Here is an 18060-nt window from a genome sequence, read left to right on the forward strand (position 1 = left end):
GATAAAAACCAATTGATCTCAGAAAAAAAGGATTTATGAAAGTTTGAAGGCTGATTCTTGGAAACTGGATGTGAGAACTGAAAACAGGGTTAGTGAGAAGTAGGAGAGTCTGCCTGTTGGAAAAGAGGGGTGAGAGCACAGAGGACAGCTGAGTGAGTGGCCGAACTGGTTCTTCATACAACTTGAGCTGGAGAATCTCTCTCTATCTTTCCTTGGCCCATGTGATTGGTCTGAAAGAGCAGAAAAGCTGGAAAGGTCCCAAGAGATCTTTTCACTCAACGTTTATTTAAGCAGAAACTCTTCAAAAAGCATCACTCATGGGAGCCTGTCCAGTTTCTCTTTGAACTTTTTCAGAGTCTGGGGATTCATCATGACCCAAGACACTCCACTGTATATTCTTAGACAGCTGGAGAGAATAATCGTTGGAAAATGCTAAGCTGAATCCCACCTTTCTCTTTTACCTGCTGGTCTCCGTTCTGTCCTCCTGAAGCAACGTCCATCTATTACATAGTAGCCCTCCGAATGCTGTAGGCATCTGCAGTGTCCTATGCCCACCAACCTGCTCCCGCTAGCTTCATGAAAATCCCTTCTTCAAAGACAGAACTCTCCTATATCACTGTCTGTGTATTAGAACGCAGTCTCCAAGGACTAGACTCTTGATGTGGATTGCTCAGGCACGTGTCAGAAGAACTATAACTTCTTTTGGTCTTTATTCAGCCTGAAACTCTGTTAGTTTCTTTGCTCATGACCTACAGCTGTCTAGAATTAAGCTTGAAGGTGAGCTGAGATTGCCACATAGTTGTCACCTGAACAACTGCCAACACAAGTTTATATTTTTGCAATTTTTATTTTTTAGCCTTAATTTGCAGCAGTGTCTAGCACATAGTAGGGACTAAATAAAAGTTTGTCAAAACCCCATTGGGAATCCTTGTATAACTATGTTGGTTATTTTGGAAGTCTCCTATTTTCTCCAGGTAGCCTATTGGGAACAATTTGTGCTTTTATTTCTAAAAAAAATCAATGTGTGTGTGCATGTGTGTTTCAAAAAAGTATCTAAGATCATTTTTTTCCCCTAAGGATATTTTTAGTTTTTCTTAAGGTTTGGGATAATGTCCCTTAAAGGTTTTTATTTACATTTGTTCTCTTATGCGATACTACCATCTCTGTACTACCCCAGAGTGGGGCTACCACTTTCCTGACTGCTTCTTTCACTCTTTTGGATGAAGGAATTCTTGTCAATGCAAGTCTACAATTAGCAGAACACATCTTTCAGTAAGTAACTTGATATTTGAACTCCTTCATTTTGGAAGATTCCAGAGCATTTAGATTCCCTAATTTGGCTTTGAAAAATGTGTTTATCTTCTAAGTGGTTGTGTAGTCTGTAGTATACTTTCACAACACGTTTTTTATAAGCTCTTTGGTTTTGACTGAAAGGTGTTTCATTGTTTCTATCTTCTAATTCACAGCGCAAGTCTTTACCTTCTTGACATATGGCACTCTTTTCTGATGTACTATGTATTTCTTTTTTCTCTTGCATATCTTGATTCCTAGCATGAGTTAAATATCATCTCCATGATACCATATATTTATGCTTGGCATTAAAAGTTGCCATTCTCAATGATTATTGAGGTGGGCAGTGTCAACTGTCTTTCTAAAGACGTCTACACCCTAATCCTTGTGACCTTTCTTTTTGTTTTTGTTTTTTACTTGGCAAAAGGGACTTTATAGAAAGATTACATTAAGGATGTTGAGGTAGAGAGATCCTCCTTGATTATCTGTGTGTGTCTAAGCTAACCATATGAGTCCTTAAAAGTGGAGATCTTTTCTCTTCTGTGGTCAGAGAAAGATGTAATGATGGAAGAAAGGCACAGAGAGATGGAAAGTTCCTGGCTTCAAAGGTAGAGGAAGGGGGCCATGAGCAAAGGAATATAGGTAGCTTCTAGAAGCTAGAAAAGGCAAGGAAACAGATTTTTCCCTAGAGCCTCCAGAAGGGTACAGCTCTGCTGACAGCTTGATCTTAGCTCTGTGAGATCCTTGTTGGACTTCTAAATACAGAACTGTAAGAAATACATGTATGTTGTTTTGAGCCACTAAGTTTGTGGCAGTTTATTATAGCAGCAAGAGAAAATGAATATAGTTATTGTGCATTCTATGGGAAGGAAAACATCTAAACCATAGAGTTTTGTTCCACAAACCTTTCCTTATTCTCCTGAGACTAACTCTTGTCCTTTTCTTTTTAAACAAAACAAAACAAAACTCTGTGGCTTGCCACACTGTCTGGTTTTATAGTTTTATAAGGGTATTTTCACAATATTCTATTCAAAGATTTTCTTGATCATGCTATTGAGCTTTCTTCTAAATATGTTTTTCTGTTCTCAATAATATATGTACTGATCCCTTCCAAGAACCCATATCCTAGGGTTATTGGGATATTGTAGGTCATGGTCCAGCAATTGAATCTCAGTCTTCCCCTTGCTGTGTGTACTAAGTTCCTTATTTCCTACATGCTCTGTTATCTTCCAAAATCTTTTTAAAAATGGCCAAAGTTTAAAGAAATAAACAAACATGGATTTTGCCTAGCATTTTGACACATGAACATGTGTTTGGAATTAAATAATTGAGTGCTTTCTATGTACCATGATGTCCACATTCATTATTTTCTTTGAATCTTCATGATTACCATATGTATCGTGTCCTAGTATTACCCCATGTTAAGATAAAAACAAAACAAAACAAACTGGGCTTAGAGAGTCTAAGTGATTTCCTCTAAGTCTTGCAGCTAATAAGAGGTGGAGGTGCAAGTCAAGCCCAGAGCCCAAGTGTGTCTGCTTACTACAGTTCATGGCTCATGGCCAGCAGCATTGCCAGCTCTATATACCACTGCTTTCTTTTTGGCATTGGTTTCTGGTTGTCAGGGTAATCCCTGCCACTGATAATGAGGTTAACCCAAGGATGCATTCATCGCAGTAGAAGTGTATGGGAGTTGGGGTGGAGGAAAGACAGAAAGAGAGAGATTGACTTCAGGGGCATTTTTTGGGAAGAGCATTGTTGGGGGCATTCATATGTGTGCACACATGGGAGTGATATGGAAAATATTTGTCAACCTGTAATCATCAACTAATTAGAATGAGTGTCTGTTATAACACTGGTGCTGGAGGCACCCTACAATGACAGGTATTACCCCATTGGCTGGTGGATCTTAGGGTGGTCTGAGAGATCCCAGGGGAAGACACTTAGGGATCCTCAGGCTGTAGCCATTTATCAACTGACAGCAGAATTTCTATATTTTTGCATAGAATATCAGCCTTGTAGGGGTGGAACTGAGTGAAGGAAAAAAGATGTCAGAGTGAGATAAGGCTATTGTATACTCAAAGGTATATTTGAAATACCTTAAATTGATATAACAAATCTAGTCTCATCCTTTTCCAGTCTTTCCTTTACAGAGCAGCCAGAATAATCTTTCTAAAACAAATTTTGACCATTTCATTCATTCCTCTCTCTAAAACTGTATGATGGATCTTGTGTCTGCCTTCTCCCTGATGAGAAGAAACTCTCAGCTTGATGTTCATGAGACCATGTGATCTGGTCTGTGGTTGCCTTTGAACATCTTCCCCCCCCCAACACACACACACACACACACACACACACCCCTTATCCTCCCATTATGCCAAAACTATTTGATATCTCTGGAACACAGTGTGTTAACTCAAGTACTTTTGCTCAAGAAGTTCCATCCTGGAAGTCTCCTACTAATCCTTCAATACTGAACCAAACATGGCTTCTCTGGGAAGCCTCACTTCCATCTGGACTTCACTAGAAGCACACACATAGCTCTTTCTTACCTCTGATTGCCTTCTGTCAAAACTGTTTAGTTGTAGGTCAGCCTCTCACCTCAGATTGTGAACTCCATGCCCATATGTCCACAGCAGCTATCTTTCTTCATCCTTGTAGCCACTACTGTTAGCTCTATGCTTAATTCATGGTGGGTTCTCAAGAAATACTCAAGAAGATAGAGCAATCACTTCCATAATCTCACTGATCCCTGCATACCAAGGATGTGAGGTGCTGGAGCCTCGGCTCTTATGTGGTAAGGCCACGGGCAATCCAGTCTTCTAATTCCAGAAGGGAAAATTCGGTGACATTGTATCTTTTTATAATACTCCAATAATTAATCCAGAAAAATCAAGTTAGGACCTTTTTGGAATATACCTCCCCTAAGGCTGGATTAGTTTCCATCTCTAATGTCTTTCCCTGATGATACCTATTCTTAGGTCCTGCTGCATCAGGAAGTTTCCAAGAGGCTTTCTTTTTGAGAAGAGTGCCTTAATTGCAAAGTCTCCTTGCAACATATGCCTGGAGTGTTGGGCTGGTTTGGGTCCTTCCTCTGTCTGTCCCTCCTCCTCTTCTCTGAGCTTTCCCTGGGCCTCCACATCCAGATGTTCCAGGACCAGTGACTGGCTCGTCATATGGTCCTTGGGATCCAACAATCAGCCATACCCCGAAGGTGTTCTCTAGGAATCTATGGCAAGCAGGACTTTTAAACCATGACCTTATGCAGAGCGTATGTGCAGATGTTTCAAGTTTCTCTCCAGCATGGCTGGAGATGCTCACCTCCAGCTCTGGCATCCCATCCTAACCTTGGTGTCCTCAGTGCTGGATTTCTCAAACTATGACCACAGTTCTTTGCTGCCCACGGCAATAGTATGGCAGCCAATTTCACTTTGGCTTTACATCATGTAAAAGTATAGCTTACAGATAACTATAAATTCCACAAGTAGTCGGTGAAATATTTTGTATGGCCTTGGAATTGGCTTTAGAACAGTTCCTGCATGCTGACCTTGTTTTCAAGTGAAAAGTAAGCAAAGGAAGGTCTAGAGCTGTGCTGTCCAATATGGTAGACACATGTGGCTATTAGGTCTTGCAATACGATCAGTCCTAATTGAGGTAAGAATAAAACACACTTGATTTCAAATATGGAATGAAAAAAATGTAAAAGGTATCCTTAATAGTTTTGAGGTTGCTTACATGTTGAATGATACTATTTGAGATATTAAAAGCTTACACGAAATAAATTGTTAAAATCAATTTCTTCTATTTATCTTTACTTTTTAAATGTGGATAACACTGAAAATTCCATATGTGGCTTGTACAGTTTGCTATTGGACTGCACTGCTCCAGAGGATTTGCCTGGTGGCTCTTTAGTATTAGTAAGCTAAATGTGTACAGATAGACTAGAAAGTTAGTGCATAATGAAAAGGCAGAAAAGGTTATGAATGACAGAAGGAAGCTTCTGCTCAGATTTTTAAATTTCTGTTCCCTGAATACGCCAACATGCCACCTGCCTGACAAGCTTTTAAGAAGGTTTGATAATCCTCAGAGAAATGAGGCTGAACCAAATGGCATCTGTCTAAGGCTCACTGCATGGTGCCTAACCTCAGAGGCTTAAAATCAATATTGATTTTTGTCATTTACTTCACCCTGGCATTTAAATATCCCTAAGATTTATTGCCTTCAGGTTTTTTGGTTAAGATTCAGTGATGGGTGTGATAGCAGGGGTGGTAATAAGTTATGTAGATATCATTTAATTTATGAACTCTGGAGCTCAGGGGTAGTTTTCAGTTCAAGAAATATATTAACCACATACACATCACCCTTCATTTTGCGGTGAGAATTTCCAGGCTGGGTCCCTATTGTGCCACTTAATTTATGGCCTGGCCAGGTACCTGGATCTGAGCACGATATTTCAATATAAGTTGCTCCCACATTCAGAGAAGGGAAGAAGATGGGCTTGCAGGAAGCCAGCTGGACAGTTGATGGATTGCTCTATCTCCTCTCCATAGGCTGGGGCCTTAAGGAGCTTTTAAAGCTTGTCAGCGGTTTGGGTCTTTTTCTGCTCTGAGAAGCTGCACACACTGGCCTGGACAAGCAGAATCAGCCATGCTGCAGCAGAAGGAGGGCAGCTCCCAGAAGTTACTTACGTTGACAGCCGGAGTGCCAGGAATTCCCCGGCAGACACTCATCACACTTAGGCCCTGTCGTTCCCGTCTTACACTCACAAAATCCTGAGCCATTACAACGATCATGGACTGAGCCCAAAGGGTTACAATAACACTCTGTAGAAACAAGACAACACACAGGCTGGAGACAAGTCTGCACAGCTTACAGGTTAGCAACACAGGAGCGTCCCTTAAATGCATTGCTTACTTAAAGGACGATGTCCGCTAATGAAATGCTTGGGCAAATAGGGCAATTTTGGTCCCTGAGTATTGATTTCCTCGCCCTTCCATGATGCCATTTTCATGATACGGGAGGAAATTAACTGAAAACTTCCGGGGAAAGAAGACATCATGCTCTTCATGGCTAACGGATCATAATAGAGGTTCCATTTGTTAGGGCGTTTTTAGATGGTTTAATGAACACCATGAGAAGTTTGTGTATTGAGTATAAATCAATATGCCATCAGTGTAAAATCTGTTTTAAATTATTCAAATAGGCTTCTCTGTTACACTCAATATTTGAGAACTGCTGAACATCTTTAAAGTGCACTGTGTATGTGGTTATGAATGCACTTTGTTCATTTGAAGGTATTTTTTACTTTATGATTTGGAAGAATATATATCTATCTATATCTAGGTAGATATAGATACATAGATATAGATATAGATATAGATATAGATAGCCTGTAGATGTTGTTTAGATACTAGGCACGTGAGTGGGGTTTTAATGCAGCCTAGATTAATAATCATGAAAGAAAAATAAAGTGTGTAATCCCAAGTAGATTTCAACATCGGCATAATTTGAGACATATGTTTTTCATTATAATGTCTACTGGAAGGACAATACAACTTTGTTGAGTAAAAAGTAAAGAGAATATTTTCTTGATTCCTCACACATTCTTATAAGGATATTTTTGCTTCTGAAGCTCTACTTCGCTGAAAGGCTGAACCTGAAATAGGAATTTCTTAGGTTTCCATTAGTCTGAAAGGCAACAACAGCTAGTTTGCAGCTTTTGGAATTTGGGGGCCAAAGTTCCTTTCCTCGTTATCCGACTGTATAATCTGGGCAAGTCTCTCTGCCACTCTGTTTCCTTTATATTAAAATGCCCTATTAAGTTTTTTTTTTTTTTTTTTAATCCAAATAAAATACCGACCAACCGACTAACCAACCAAGAGGAGTCCTGCAAACTTCAGGTTACTAGCATCAAATTTAGTGTTTTAGATTGGCAACAGAGATTCAAGATTTAATGTTATAAAGAGGTCTGGAAGTTTGTCGGGATGAATTAGACAATTTCTTCAAAGAATGTACAGGGCCTTAGAATTATGACTTATTTCACGTTTCTTAAGTCGATTTTTGAGTTCAGCGTTATTGTGATACAAACATTATTAAGACTAACAGTGTGGGGGAAAAATAAAACTAAATAAACAAAAATTCTTCCTCCTTGCCTGACTTGGTTTGTGCTTAATAACTAGAATTTTATTTTAAGTGGGCATTTTAAAATTTTAATCTGTGTGTATATGGGAGTTGTTTTTTAGAATAGTGATTTTGTTGTGGCTTTAAAAATTTATAGATATGTATTTAAACTTACTCAACACTTACTTTGTTCCTTACTATTTAAGTGTATAAGTTGATAGTGAGTCACCAACACTTCATAAACTAAGAAGTAGAGTTATATCTGGCCAACATGGATTCAGGTACTACTCTAGTTAATTAGCTCATAGCAATTATATTAATATAAGGGTTGAGATGCAAAGATAGTAAACAAAATTTTTTTTTTTAAATGTGGAACATCTATACCATAGGACATCCCAGTGATTGTCACAAGAAAAGGCAATTAAGTGTGTTATTCAAACAGTAATGAAAATAAGTGACAAGGAGAGGTGTGGTCTACACACCACCTATGTACAAATAGCTTAGTTTTTTAAAAAATATCATTTGTGAGACCATAGTCAATGGTGGATATTGGTGATGGCCTGGGAGTACTATATTTTATTCCATGAAATTAGAAAGAACATGCAGAACTATTAGGCTGAAAACAACATGAACTATTTTTGGAGGTTTGATTAAAAAGTTACACTACAGTTGATTTATAGGTATTAGAAGTGTCTTGTCTATAGAAGGTACCTCTGGTTATCTGATCTTGGGTTTCAAGTGGTATAAAAAACCAATACAGCCTATTTTGAGATACGTTTAGTAGTAACTACCCAGCCCTGTGTTTCCTTCTGATGTCAAGCTTGTTATCAGAGATTATTAGCAGTGATTACTCAAGGTCATGAACCCATATCCTCTAGCTTCCTGCTTAATGCTTGAGTTTATATGAAACAGAAGCATGCAAGGGTGTCATCTTCATGTAATTGCTGCATCATACAGGGTAATTACATGCATCTTTGGAGACATGGCTGTGCTTGGAATTTGTATGAAAATGGTAAGTTCACCAGTAGTCACAAAACAGCAATCATTGTGGCAACACGGAATATTGCATTTTATATTTGCCATAATATAAAATGGTGCAAATAGTTTATGACATCTATTTCAATGCAGTCTACATTTTGTCAAAGATAGGGGCTATTCCCTTACAACCAGGGGATGGATTTCACTGTTATTTGTTCAAGAAATGGCAAAGTGCCTTTCTTATCCTCAGAAGTAGAGAAGACTTAGATGAAGTTAAAATTTTCCAAGACTGGAGCTTAATTCTGTGAAAGCGAATTAGGTAAATATCCATTCATTTTCATTTGTGCCTTCTATACAAAAAGGTATTAAACTCTCAATTACTTGTGGTGCATGCTCTTAAATTTAATTCTCAGTCCTGCCTCAAGCCTTTTGGGGGATCTGAACTGTGGAGAAGAGAGATCTGAACTGGTTCATGCTTTTCCAAAGGGCAAACCTTGGCTATAGGGAACCAATGGTTCTGAGAGAGCAAACTCCAGCCTTAGCCTGGTGGGTAGGCAGTCCTGATGCCTCTACCCTTGGCTCTTCAAGTGGGAAAAGCAGAATCCATAGCTCTTTTAGGAAACTGTTACTGATTGATTCTATGCATATATGAACTCGAGAAAAAAGATAGACAGTAGCATATACCAGCTAGCCACATTTTTCAATTCATTCTTTACAATTTTACCCCTTAGGAAAAGGGCAGCAATTTAAGGAATTTTGGTATAGGGAATATTGTAGTTAATTTTAATTCTCAGCTAAATTTAATCCCCAAATTCTCATCTTTGGGTTCAGCAATTTACTTGGTTTGAAGAGTATAAAATATTGAATAGAAACATGTTTGCCTCAATAAAATATAAAATTCCCCAAAGGTTTATAATTTTAACTAACCAACTTTCTAGAAATGGAGAAAACAACTGCTTTTGATTTAAGAAGGAAAACATGTATATTAAGTTTTTCATATTTCATCTCTATGTTATTTAAAAGACAAAAGCTAAACAGGCTATCTTCCTGTCTGGAGATAATCCAACATAGATTTACAAAAGAACTACACCTCTTAAAATTTAATAGGAAGTGCAGGTTTCATGGTCCACAAGATTACTTTAGGACTAGAAAAAGACCAAAGTTCATTAGAACAGAATATTCCGAGTAAAACACTGGGATATTGTTACCTACTAGATATTATAAGGAATGAAATCTTTACTTTTAGGGCTTTTTCTTTGTTCATTTAAAATAATATGACTGTATATAAAATAATATGACTGTATATATAACATGACTTAACACTGTAAAATATTTTAATCTTAGGTATTTTACATAAATGATTTTTATTACTATGTTCCTATTTATTTTAACTTTTTTTGTTTCCATATTTATGGTATGACATTTTTATATTTCTACAAATGTCATTCAGTGAAATGTAACTCTACATTCAAAGTTCTGAAGTTACATGTCTTTTGGGTGATTAATAACCTCAAATCCTTGTAACCCCAATAGTTATAAAGGCAATTGAACTTCTGTTTGCAAGCTCACAGTGGAATTGCTATTGTCATCCAAAAAGCATACCATAAGTAGAAGTCTGACAAGCTTAGTTTTGCTAATTATGTCAGGATAGTTGGGAGAAGGTGTTCAAGCTTTGAAGTCAGGAAACTAACTCTTTGTGAAAGCTGTATGATTTGGGTCAATTTGCCTTACTTTTCTCAACTAGAAAATAGAGGAAATTATCAGAGGAATACTTACCTCCACAGTTTTGTTAATGAGGATTAAGTAGAAAAAAACATATCTGGAAGTCAGTTCACAGTTTACCAAGTGTTTTCTGTGCATCCCATATGATCCCAGTTTGACCAGGAGTTCTGAAATAACTTACCTAAGGCATACAGCTATTAAATAGCAAACTGGGACTTGAACCCAGCTCTCCGGCCTCTAAGTCCAGTGATTTCTCCACTAATTCACAAATAATAAATAAGGAGGCATTTTGAAAAATAGAACATACTGTAGATATAAACAGTATTATGTAAACTTGGCCTAACTGAATTCAAAGTTAGTTGTACAGCTATCTTATGTGATTCTGGGCAAACTGCTATATGACCTTAACAATCCGATCAGAAAACAATGATCTCAGAATTGCAGACGAATTAATTTCTTTTTTGATCCAAAGACCTCCTGCCATTTTACAGCATGTGTTTTCTATTTAAATTAGTCTCTGTTTGCAAAATTCTACTTTGAAAATTAGTTGCCTATGTTGTTACCTACTGGTGAGGTAACAGATATGCATGTACCCCTGACCATTTCAAATATATGCATTTCTTCAAAGTAAATTGTGAAGTGAAATTCCATTTATTGTTTCTTATTTTTCCAACAGCTCCCTTTCTTAAAGATGGGTTCCACTACACCAAAAGTAGGACAAACTTTTTTTGGGTGGGAAGGGCAGGTTCTCTACAGTTGACTTGAGCAGTAGTCATGGTGGGGACAGGGGAGAGTACTCGGGAGAACCCTGTGGACCCAGTTTTCCAGAGCTAATTTACCTTGGAAGCTAAGAGAATTAATTGCCTAGAATAGCTTTGAGAAATTGCTTCTCCTTTTGGGGGCTATAAGAAAATCAAATAAATGGAATTTCACTACTATGAATGGAAAAGTCAGGCAAACTTCTATATTACCAATTGCCAATGACTTTCAATTCCAAATGGCAATATTTTAAATCAATTGATATTTGTTGGTTACCAATTATATGCAAGAGTTTATCCTAATTTCTCATAACTATAATTAAATATCATATAGTGAGTTTCTATTTTAAAAGTTGAATGTACAACTTAAGACTTTAAGTTTGGTATTACCAGGTTTTAAGATTTCATGCAAAAAAAAAAAAAAGAAGGAAAGAAAAAATAATAAAAAGAAAATTCTTCATCTAAACATGATTTTTGGCTCACCATCTTTAAACCAACAATAACAAAAGGACTCAGAATATATCCCCCAATTCAACCAGCATAAGAAAACTTTATGTCTACCACAAGGACGTTTCTCCATTGAGAAGGCTCATTCTGGCTCAGCCGTGGTGCAACTCAACAGCCTCTTCACCTTAAATAGCTCCCCATAGCTCGAAAGGCACAGAACAATAGCTGAAATTATAATGGAACTGACCTATGCACACATTCTCATCGTCCAGCTGTGCAGAAGCATTTCTGAAGTAGCCCAGCCTGCATAACTCACAGTGCTGCCCTCTAGTGTTGTGTTTACAGCTCACGCAAATGACTGTATTGAGCAGATCGATATAACTGCATCGATTGGAGTGGCCGAAGCATTCACAATCTTGCAAGGAAGAACAGAAATGTATACAGAGTGTATACAGTAGCAGAGTCACAGCACACTACATGCTTGGATAAAATGAGGAGTGGAGAAAAGATGGAGGGATGGCATTACATCGATGTGATGCAACATGACACACGGCGTCCACAGGTGGTGGTGATTGGCATGGGAGTAGCATCTGTTTCGAGCAGGATAGAAAGGTTGGACATTCAGAACATGACTGGAGAGTGTTAATTTTTGGCATACAGTATGAACAGAAGCATTTGCAGGTGTACACCTTTTAAAATTTGGGAAAGCTCTGTTGCCATTGATGCAAAAATCTAATTTTTGCACGTTGAGACTTTTAATGTCTTTGTGCCACTTTCCCCATTTTTTCTTAATATTTGCACTCTTAGAAGGAGGGAGGGAATTATGTGAGCACTGAGGGCCTGAGCCTGCCATCATCGATGACTTCTTTGTTTAGAGTCTCATTATTATTTAGTAACTTGGTCAGGGTTTCCCAGAAATTGTGGCAAATTTCACAGGGATCTAGACAATTAACTAATTCTCTATTTTTTGTTTTTTCCAAATGCTAAGAGGGAAGACAGTTTTTGTCAGTTGCTCGTCAGGCCAAATCTGATGTTGATCTGTGAGAAAAAATATAAAAAGCAGGGAGATGATTTGTATGGGAAAACCGCTCTTAAGAGCAGTTTCTTTTTCACCCAAGCAGTTTTCTTTTCACCCAAGTCTCAAGCTAAATCTACTACAAAAGAAGGATTAGGCAGCTGATGATTGGGCAGTACCCTCAGATTTCCTTTTCTTTTGTTTCCCCAGATGGTTGGAGGTGTCTCTGAGGCTGAGGAGTGATGGCTGGAAGGACTAGACCAGGAGATGGGGAAAGAGGAGGGGAGCAGGTGGGGAAGGGTGGAGAGTGACCAGATGTTCTCTCTGTTGCATCTCAGGGAAGCAAGAGGTTGTTGATCTAATCCAATGTTTTTCAAAGAAGTGGTAAAGACAAAGCCTTTACCAGTGGTCACAATGATCAAATCAGACAGAAAAAAAAGGTGGGAAGAGTAGGTAGGTGGGGAGGTTAATTTTTTCTCTCAAAATATGGGGGTAGGCAGAGCTGGACATTTATGAGAAAGGTCAACCATGGTAGTGTAAGCCTTCTTTATCTAATCTAAAAGTACTCCTCTTATTAATGTCTGGCTTTTATTTTACCTCACTAGGAAGCCAAACACAGCCACTATTTGCGCCTATGCATTCATTCATTCATTCATTCTTTAATTTAATATTTTATTGGGATGATTACCATGTGCCAGGCACTATGTAAATGACTGAGTTTCTTTTTTGGCCTAGACAAATTTTGGAAGTAGTGCTTTGGATGAGTATGGAGGAATAAGGAAGAGTGACTAGAATTTTCCTTTTAATATACTGCTATTCATCAGAGGGTGTGGATTCATTTAGTGCAGAGCCATTGTTACAGTAGAGGGTGGACGGAGGTCAAGATCTTGAAAGAATAAAATCCAATTTGGATAGGAGCAAAGGAGGGCACTGGAAATTGTAAAGAGTGGAAGATACCAGGACTAGGGTCAGCACCTTGGGGGACTCTAGATGCTTAAAGAGAAGCAAGAAGAGGGAGGCTCCTGAAGACAAGCCACTTTCTTTAGGGGAGACTAGTTTTGTCATGTATCTAAGTGTGGTGGGGACTGGGATTGAGAGGAGGCAGAGAAAGAAGGAGAGAGAATGGGGCCTTGGGACTTGGATGTGGGAGATGGGGTAAGAACATACCTGCATAAATGCAGTAGTTAAGGCATGCCACATTATTAGTAATAAAATAATAACAACAAAAGTAATATACAGACCGCCAAATTAAATTTTCTTAGAAAGCAAACATTTCATTCTAATACATTATATCTGAGTTACACCTAGTTTATGCTGGCATTTCTGACTTGCTAGGAAACCTGAAAGGCCTCTAGAAACTTCCTTGGTTGAAGATTGAAGTGGGGAGAACCTTTCTGGTCTAGAGCCATCCAAGAATAGAGTTTGCAGGAAGGAGATCCAATTCCCAAATCTAATTGCTTCTCAGGACTTCTCCAGAGCTGACATTGCTGAGGAGTGGACACCAAAAGCCCTGTCCTCTGGCTCTCCCTCTCCCAAAGAGGTTCCTTGGTGGGGGTGGTTCTTCACATTCACCCACCCCCATCCCTCCCACCCCCAGGCTGGCCTTGGTGCACCCACTATAATTTATTCAGCTTTTTTCAAAGGGACCTTTTCTGTGCACAAATTGATCCTAGGGACTTTTTGAAACAACACAGAAGTCCTTGTTGCCAAAAAGCTTGCTTTGTGGGCAAAACAATCCCATGCTTAGAATAACTAGAAAGCAAAGGAGCTTGTGCTAAGAAAACCAAACAGAGATACAGAGTGATCTAGGGAGAAATTCATTTAACTTGAGAGAAATTAGGAAAAACTAACTTAACGCTGGACTTAAACACTGAGTCTTCCATGAGGGGACATAGGTTTTATTTAAAAAAAAAAAAAAAGTGTGTGGGTGTAGGGGGAAGGATGAGCATTTCAGGTGAAAGGGGAATAGAGTATGTGAAAATATGAAGTTGGGTAAGTGCAGAGAATAATGCTAGAGAAGTTTCAGAATGTAGTTCCCTCATGTATGTTTGAAGGGTTCTGTAGGATCTGCCCAATGGCCAGAGCTACATGCTGAGCTCCCATCTGGCAGTTTTATCCAAAAAAGAAAACATATCCTTAGATATTCAAGTTCAACACTTTTAAGACCCAGCCCATGAATCTCCGTAGACATATCAGATGTCATGCTATCACCTACTGTTCTTTGAATTCAGTGGATAGTATACATTTTGTGATAACATTATTTGTTTCTGGGTCTTGCTTGAGAATCAATTTATTATTTTCAATAGGATGAGGTAAGTAATATAAGTTGTACAAATAATTATATATAGAACTGTACCAGCTAAACACCCAATATTAATAAATTTATTTTAGAAGATAAGTGGATATACAAATGTTTTATAATCTAGGAAATAAAGTAGAAATCTGATTCTTTTACAACTTCTAAGACTCATCTGAGACTTCAGTAAAGCTGTCTTTGCTGGCCATGATATATTTGAGAATGTAAAATGAGGAAAAGATCTTTGAGAAACATGAGAGCACTGGATAAATGCAAGGTATCTTAAATGTAATTATTAGGCTGCTGGATTATTTTTCAGTATTCTGTTAATCTACCACTCTTTAGGAAATAACTAGTCTTTCCACCTAGGCACAGAATCCTTGAATGATCATTAATGGTGTGGTCTGAGCTACATTATCATATTAAGACCCTGTAGGGATGATATTAATAGTTCAATATTTCTTTGATCTTCCAATTCATTGACCTACCACGTCCTCCCTTCCCTTCTTACAAAGTACAGAGTCCATGGTTCGTCCTTACAGTGACTTCTTTTTATACACTCTCATCTCGCTTGCCCCCCCCTAAGAGCTCACCTGAATTATAGTCTTCTGGGAAGACTTGATCCTGCTTAAATCCAACTCTCCACTCGCCATGCCTATCCCGCAGCAGCTAAATGTGACTGGAATTTTTCTCCAACTATTTTGAAACAAATCTCATTTTAATTTCATGACCATAAACCTTAAAGGGAACTTTAGGACTGCCAGACAACCCTCTTGCAACAGGGGACTTCTGGTCCACCACTGTAATTTGCTTCTCTTTCTTTCCTGCTCACTGATATAGGAAAGATGTTAGGGTTCGAAGCCGATGCTAAGAGAGAATTCTTGAGACGTTCTTGGTGCAAAAAGATGGTTTAAGTAAAGCACTGGGACAGGACACATGGGCATAAGGAGCTGCACTGGGGTCATGAGAAGTGGCCCGATATACACTTTCAAGTTGGGAGGAGGCTAAGGATAGCTTAAGCCTCTAAGGAATTTTGGAAGCAAGGTTTCCTGGACCTTGAGGGGGCTAGCTATTGTCGGGAAATTGCATTTATTTTCGTCTAATGAAACCTTAGTCTTGAGATCCTTCAGATGTATATCAATGAGCCATATGCTTGGTGGATGACTGCCAGCATAGATCTTGGGGGTTTAAAGATAAAAGAACTTTTATATGTTAAAGTAGACTTACAGGGTCCCGGGGGTCAGGTTAGGATTGCCTTTTGCCCTTAGCCAAAGTGTCAACATTGAGGCAGCCGGGTCCCTAGAAGAATGTCACTTTGCCTGTTTCAAGGACTTGTCAGTGGGCTGTAGATAGTAAGGAAATTTAATAATTTTTCTTCTGCTTTTGTTTCCTACATCATTCACCATTGTTTTCCCCTCTCTTTTCCTTTTTTTTTTTTCTTTCTCCTCAAATGCCTCAGGGCTTAGTTCTTGGAACTCTTTGCTCTTTAGGCTTACCCTAAAGACAGGATTCTTTACCTAGCCTCATGACTTTATATACCATCCAAATGCTGACCTTTCCAAAGTAGTTATTTCAGGCTAGATCAACCACCAGTTAGACATTTCCTCCAGACTGACCTACACCACTGCATTCTTAGTCTACACTTGGACATTTAATGGATATCTCAACTTCAAGATGTTTGTAAGAGAACTCATAGGTCACCTTCCCAAACCAACAACTCACCCAGACAACCCACCCCATCTCAGTAAATAGCAATTCTGTTCCTCCAATTGTTTAGCTCAAAATTCCTGGAGTTGGGGCGCCTGGGTGGCTCAGTGGGTTAAGCCTCTGCCTTCGGCTCAGGTCATGATCTCAGGATCCTGGGATCGAGTCCCACATCGGGCTCTCTGCTCGGCAGGGAGCCTGCTTCCTCCTCTCTCTCTGCCTGCCTCTCTGCCTACTTGTGATCTCTGTCTGTCAAATAAATAAATAAAATCTTAAAAAAAAAAATTCCTGGAGTTGTTCTTGACAGCTCTTTTTTTCCCCCTCATCCCCAACAAACAATCAATCAGCAGATCTTGGCTATCCTTTAAAATACTTCCTAAATCTCATCACCTCTTACTACCTCATCTTTAGTTAAAGGCACCTGGATTATTGCTTTGGTCCCCAAACTGCTCTCCAGGCTCCATCCTAGTGATAGTTTCCTCTCCACACATCAGTAAGAGTGACTCTTTCAAAACTTTAATTGGGTCATGACACCCCTTTGCTCATAATCCTAATGGCTCCCTGTGTCATTCAGAATATAAGACAGAGTTTAAATTCATTCATTCCCAATTGATTTGGCCCCTGGCCTCCCTCGTGTCTCACTGGCATCACTCTCTTCTTCATTGGCTGTATAAAGCTCCATGTTGCTCTGCAAACATTGCAGGGACTTCCCCCAGGCCTTTGCTCTTGTTGTTACCTCTGTGTGGAATACTTCACCCCTGGACTTTCCTATGACTTTCCTCAGTTTCTTTTTAGGCTTCTGTTCAAAGAAAATTCTATGACCACTTTATCGGAAATAACAGCCCCCGGCCTAAACATAATAATCCCCAATTTCTTAAACCTATGTATTTATTTATTCTTTTTAGAATTTGTAGTATCTGAAACATATACTTCAAAAAATTTTCTGCCCCCATCCTCTGAGCATAAATATGTGAGTGTAGACCATGTCTCTTTTGTTCACAGATGTAACCATGAAACTCAAAACATCTCCCAGAGCATACTAAGCACTCAAAAAAAAAAAAAAATGTTGTCAAATGAATATATAAGTAAATCAGTGATCATCCCGAGATGCCTTCCTTTGCAAAACAGAGGAAGATATGAGAGGACAGTTATGTTTAAATTCATTCCTCCCTATATGAATTCCACGAGTCTGGCTATATCCTGTATATTAAAGAGTCTCGAAAAACAACAGCCACACAACAAGATATAACTGAGTTAGTAATTATTTTACCTGAGGGTTGTCTATATGTCAATGAAGATCATTTTAGGCAGAGAAAAGATTTATAAAAATTGCCATGGTTTTATATAGTTTTTCAATCTCAAATTACATTGTAGACAAGTTTTAATTGCTGTTGTGTAGACAAGCTTGCGGGGTCCTCTAGAACCCATTTCCTTGGTGTGGCATGAAAGCATTGGCAACACCTATTTACTGAGAACAACCTTGTGTCAGGGAACAACGTGAACCACTCCTGCAGGATCTACTGCAGTTTCTCAACCTTGGCACTATTTATATTTTGGGCCAAATAATTCTTCATTTTTCTATATACTGGAGGATATTTAGAAACATTCTTGGCCTCTGCCTACTAGATGCAATAGTAACCCCTAGCTGTCACAACCAAAAGTCCCCTGGGGAGGGGGCAAAATCCCCCATCAGACATGTATGACATCATATAAAGCAGTTGTGATAATAT

At 38.7% G+C, this 18060-nt stretch overlaps 1 protein-coding gene across 5 annotated transcripts in view; it reads right to left on the reverse strand.

Annotated features, from left to right (window-relative positions):
* The window catches only part of NTNG1 (netrin G1), a 349817-nt gene that overhangs the window by 37591 nt on the left and 294166 nt on the right, over positions 1-18060 (reverse strand). The window contains exons 8-9 of one of the 5 annotated variants that reach the window (XM_045081977.1): positions 11563-11730; positions 5979-6113 (exon numbers count right to left, since the gene is read on the reverse strand). The exons of the other annotated variants lie outside the window; for them this stretch is intronic. Of the exons in view, the coding sequence (XP_044937912.1) occupies positions 5979-6113; positions 11563-11730 (303 nt within the window). The remainder of the gene's footprint in view (positions 1-5978; positions 6114-11562; positions 11731-18060) is intronic. 5 annotated transcript variants of the gene reach the window in all.

Source organism: Mustela putorius, unplaced genomic scaffold (assembly GCF_011764305.1).
Source record: "Mustela putorius furo isolate JIRA1106 unplaced genomic scaffold, ASM1176430v1.1 tig00000585_pilon_pilon_pilon, whole genome shotgun sequence".
Taxonomy (NCBI): Eukaryota; Metazoa; Chordata; class Mammalia; order Carnivora; family Mustelidae; genus Mustela; species Mustela putorius.